Source organism: Salvia splendens, chromosome 8 (assembly GCF_004379255.2).
Source record: "Salvia splendens isolate huo1 chromosome 8, SspV2, whole genome shotgun sequence".
Lineage (NCBI taxonomy): Eukaryota > Viridiplantae > Streptophyta > Magnoliopsida > Lamiales > Lamiaceae > Salvia > Salvia splendens.
In genome coordinates, this window is record NC_056039.1 from 11,229,215 (window position 1) to 11,234,665 (window position 5,451).

Consider the following 5,451-nt stretch of genomic DNA (forward strand, 5'->3'; position numbering starts at 1 on the left):
CCGGCCAGGTTTGACGCTCTCCGTGTGGCTCATTTGTTTGTCAATACTATTGTTAAACATCATGGTTTCCCAAAAACATTGGTTTTGGATCGCGATACGGTGTTCCTCAATGCCGTGTGGGAAGAATTGATGCGCTTAAGTGGTACAAAACTGCACTTCTCTACCGCTTACCATCCTCAATCCGACGGACAAACGGAAGTACGGAATAGGGGATTAGAGCAGTATTTACGGGCATTCACAGCTGATATTCCGTCTAAATGGTCAAACTTCTTACCCTGGGCGGAGTTGGCCTTGAATTGCTTTCACCATGAGGCGTTGGGTGTTTCGCCATTTCAAGCTTTATATGGTCGTGAACCCCCACCTTTGGTGGCCGCTGAACCTTCTCACCGTACCCCTCCGTCCGTGGCAGCCTTGATTCGACAGCGTGGCTTACTTTTGGTCGAGCTACGGAAGAATTTGGAAAGAGCTCAACAGCGAATGAGGGATACCGCCAACCGTCACAGACGTCATGTAGAATTCAAGGTTGGGGATATGGTTTTGTTGAAACTCCAACAATACCGTCAGCATTCGGTAGCCAAACCACAATCGGCCAAACTGTCACGACGATATTATGGCCCGTTTGAGGTGCTCGCAAAAATTGGTGAGGTTGCTTATCGTCTTAAGCTGCCCGAAGGGAGTCGTATCCACAATGTATTTCATGTGAGTTTGCTCCGGCCATATATAGAAGCAGACTCTACCATTGCTCCATCTCCTTTGCCCGACGACTGCCGTAGTGGAAAAATCTTTGTCAAACCCGTCGCACTACTAGAAAAAAGGGTCATGCTTCGTGACAATGCAGCAACTGAGCACGCTCTTCTACGTTGGCCTGACGACTCGGTCACTTGGGAGCCTTTTTCCTTGGTCCAACAACGCTTTCCTGAGTTACTCCTTGAGGACAAGGAGGTTCTCAACGACGGGGGAGTTGATACGGTATCACAAGACCCCAACGTACTGCCATCTCCTCCAACTCAGATACATGAGAGCGCACAACCACAACAGGAGAATACAATCACACACCACCACGAACCTGCTCAACAGCCCCGTGCCGAAATGAAGACCATTGATCGCCCAAAGAGAAAGACTCGACCACCCAATCGCCTCTCCGATTGTGTGTCGAGATGAGCTATATTATTTCCTACTGTTATGTATTTAAAGTTGTAAATCTTTCAGTATTATTTTCAAGTATTTTTCGTATGTAAAATGTTGTAAGTGTCGGGCGCAGCTATAAGCTCTATCTCGGGTTTTCTTTGTGGTTCTTTCCCGGGAGATAGGAAGGTTGAACCACCCTAGGGTCCTAGAATATAAAAGGGAACTTGTCATATTACATATTTTCTCAATGATAAGTTTATTCCCAAACGTGACTCTCAATCAGTTTTTATTTCACTTGCAAACTGCATCCTCTGTCCGTCGAGCAACTCACTCGCGTGCAGATTTTCCGATCGCCGAGCTTCTTCGCCGCCGATCACCTCGATCTTCCGATCACCCCGTATTAGATTTAGATGGGAAAGAAAGACCTCCAAAAACCACATATAAGAATTAAGAGTAACAGGCAGGCGGGTACCGCTGCTGTAAACCACCACCGCATCCACTTCTATGAATCAACATCTAACAAATAGCTCAAGTGATAATCTAGCATGCTTAGTACATAAGGCATTACAAACACTAATATTACCAAGGACATTACCAACACTAACATTAAGAAACTTTGTTATATAAGATTGGCATCCAAAGATTTGCAGTGATTATTTTGATGGCGAACCAGCAAAAAACCGCAGGCCTGGTGGGCTCAAGCGATTCACTAGTTAGAGTCCATAAGCTACAAATTAGATTTTTCGTGAGATTTACCTTGCTGAAATACAATAATAAGTAAGCAATAATTAATAAAACTAACCTCAATACTCTGGGTACACTGCAATCCTCCTCTTTCCACCATCTTTACTTACCTTTAACAAAATTATCTCACTTCTCATCCCTCTATTTGAAAATACTTCCACTGTTATTTACACAACACAACAGAACACAACACTTCTCCAAGTCTCTAATACCAAATCAATAGTTAAAATTTATTTAATACTACTATGGAAGCACCATAAGATACAGAATCCGACTACAGCGTTACATAAAAACTTGGAAGGACAGTACATGACATAAGATAAAATTGCAACTTAACATCAAAGTGATAGGCCCATTAGGAGAAGATCGGTAGAACACCAAAGTAATACCATCAATGATACAATGTGAGAACCTTCTTCCTACAGAGTGCAAGACACAAAAACCAAGACAGATCCAATATATAAATGACAACATAAGAAGCAAAGAATAAATTGTACTTCTCCAGCTCCAACGCAAAGCATCTCGTCCAACAGTCTGAAGACATTTAGGCAACAGCAGGCATGTCCTTCAGCCATGCATCCAGTGGCTTGCCGATTGAGTAAACAATGAAACCAATCTCCCTGAGCTTTTCGACATCGACAACGTTCCTTCCGTCGAAAACAAATGCGGGTTTCTGCATGTTGTCGAATATCCTCTTGAAGTCAAGCTTCTTGAACTCGTCCCACTCAGTCAGGATGCAGACGGCATGTGCATCCTTGGTAGCCTCATAGGCATCCCAGACGGTGTGAACTTTCTTCACTGTGGTCGGGCTCATTGGCTGAAGGTGAAGGGGGTGGTCCCAGTCAAACTTGTTCATTGAGAGGTCCCTCTGGATCTGGTCATCGGTGACCTGAGGATCATAGATGCTGAGTTGGGCCTTGTCCCCTAGGAGTCCTTTGCAGACGTCAATAGCAGGAGTCTCTCTTGTATCACCAGTGTCCTTCTTGAAAGCGAAACCCAAGATGGCAATTTTCTTGTTGGCAACTGTGTTGAACATGGATGAGACAAGTCGGTTGACAAATCGGTTCTTCTGGTAATCGTTGATCTTGATTACTTGCTTCCAGTATTCTGCAACCTCAGGGAGACCATTGCACTCGCAGATATAAACCAAGCTCAGAATGTCCTTCTGGAAGCAGGAACCACCAAAACCAACACTGGCATTGAGGAACTTCGGGCCAATTCTGGAGTCTGTTCCAACAGCATATGCCACTTGTGAAACATCTGCTCCGGTAGCTTCACATAGAGCCGACATTGCATTCACTGATGAAATACGTTGGGCCAAGAATGCATTTGCGGCAAGCTTTGACAGTTCTGCTGACCATAAGTTAGTGGTGAGGATGCGATCTTCAGGAACCCAATGTGCATAAACATCCTTAAGTGCTTGAACTGCCTTGTTGCCTTCTGGTGTTTCCCTGCCTCCAATGAGAACCCTGTCTGGGTTGAAAAGATCTTTAATTGCAGTCCCCTCAGCAAGGAATTCCGGGTTAGAAAGGATCTGATAATTAATTCCCTTGCTGTTATGTGTCAAGATTTTTTCAATGGCCTCAGCAGTTTTGACTGGAACTGTAGACTTCTCAACCACGATTTTGTCAGATTTAGATACATCAGCAATCATACGTGCTGCACTTTCCCAGTATGTCAAATCTGCAGCTTTGCCAGCTCCAAGACCCCTAGTCTTAGTGGGAGTGTTGACTGACACAAACACTATGTCTGCCTCAAACACATGTTTCTCCACATCTGTGCTGAAGAATAGATTCTTGCCCCGGCACTGCTTCACTACCTCATCAAGTCCTGGCTCATATATAGGGAGTGTTTCGCTATTCCAGGCAGTGATGCGAGGGACAGAAATATCAACCACAGCCACCTCAATATCAGGGCACTTGAGTGCTATCACGGCCATTGTAGGGCCTCCCACATATCCAGCTCCAATACAGCAGATCTTCACCATTCTTTCCCTTTTTATGGTTCCCTGAAAAAATTGCATGCAGACATTATGCCACCCGATCTATGTAAATGCAAAGAATCACCATAACTGAAGGCTATATTTCAGGCAGAGACTGTTCATAAGGGAAATTTGAACAAGTTTTGAGAGATCCCTCATGAAATAGAATATGACCTATCAGATCAACAGAAAATTCCTGACCATTGAAAGTCATAATTATAACAGCACCAAGAAGAAAGTGGAATGCATTAACCAGACAAAATTTAATTCCAGTACCAAGAGCAACTGAGAAGAGTATTGAAAATAAATGACAATGTAGGCAAAGACTTCCCAGGTTCTGATTCTAGTAGTTTGAAAAGACCATAAAGCTTAACTTTTTGGTTCATAATCCATGAGAACGAATACAGCATAACATCAAAGTATTTGGCTAATCCGATCTGATTTGTATAACTCAGATCAAGAAGTACCAGTTATCACTGACACCTAAAGATCACAATGTTGTCATGAAACAGAGATCTTACAATGCTCAGTAATTCTACAAGTTAAATTACAACATTTTTGGATAGATCTACGGTCTACCAGACCAACACAGTGTACTACACGGAATAAGCTATGCAAACCAATACTTTGAATTCACGTTAAACCATAACACAGGGAAAACTAAAATTATATTCCCTACTTGAAGAAACTCATCGAGATCTAACAAAATTCGGTGATTATAGAAGCAAAGACCGAACTAAACGAGAGATCGATAGAGTTAAACCTCAAATCACTAAAATCAAGCAAACCGCTTGACATTACCGGGTCAGATCAGACATAACCGAGATAGATTAAACCATAAAAAATCGATAAACTTGATCGACACTCATTCAGCAACGAATTAAACTTGGACGGAGAGACAAAACCAAGTCCACCGACACAATTCTGGCTGGTGAAGTTCACACATAATGAGAGAGATTTACAATCTATGAACAAAATGAAGTTGTGAATTCGAAATGATGAGGTTTACCTCTAGATCGCGCGTTGAGATTTCTGAGAGACGAGGGAGCGAGATCTGTGGGATGTGAGAAATGAATTTTGCTGAATGCAAAGAAAGCGGGTAGCTCCCTCCCTAAATAGTCGTTGATCTACCTTCGTGGACTCCATGAAAAGGCGAAAACACCCCTGTGCGAAATATCTGAAATCTTAAATTTTGAGTAAATATCTCATTTCATTATTAAGAATTATTTGATAACTTGAGCATTTGGGGGAAATTCAAACAAATTATCACTTGATAAGGTAATTTAAAATTTAACTCAAACTCTCATTTATCATCGAGATATGTCATATGATATATTCATAATTTCTCAAGAAAGTAATTTAATGGCCTCGAGGGTTTTTCCTTAATAAAAGGGACCTATTCTTAGCATTACTTTCTTCTTTAACATAAGGCAAATCCTTTGCTCACTGCATGATCAATTAACTTAATGTAAACTTACGCTTATGTTCCATTTTTTCCAGGCAAATGTATATTTTCTGGAAATGCATTTAGTACTGTATTATGCATAGATCTAAATTCTTATTCATTGGAAATTCTTTACTTCATATTTTAATATTCC

General features: G+C 41.9%; 1 protein-coding gene across 1 annotated transcript; it reads right to left on the reverse strand.

The window, feature by feature from the left end:
• Positions 1-2,078: 2,078 nt before the first annotated feature.
• LOC121745188 (UDP-glucose 6-dehydrogenase 1-like) lies at positions 2,079-4,991 on the reverse strand. The gene is made up of 2 exons (XM_042138995.1): positions 4,863-4,991; positions 2,079-3,880 (listed from the first exon to the last, which is right to left on the reverse strand). The coding sequence occupies exon 2, from the start codon at positions 3,857-3,859 to the stop codon at positions 2,417-2,419; it is 1,443 nt and encodes a 480-aa protein (XP_041994929.1). The 5' UTR covers positions 3,860-3,880; positions 4,863-4,991; the 3' UTR covers positions 2,079-2,416.
• Between the last annotated feature and the right edge of the window lie 460 nt (positions 4,992-5,451).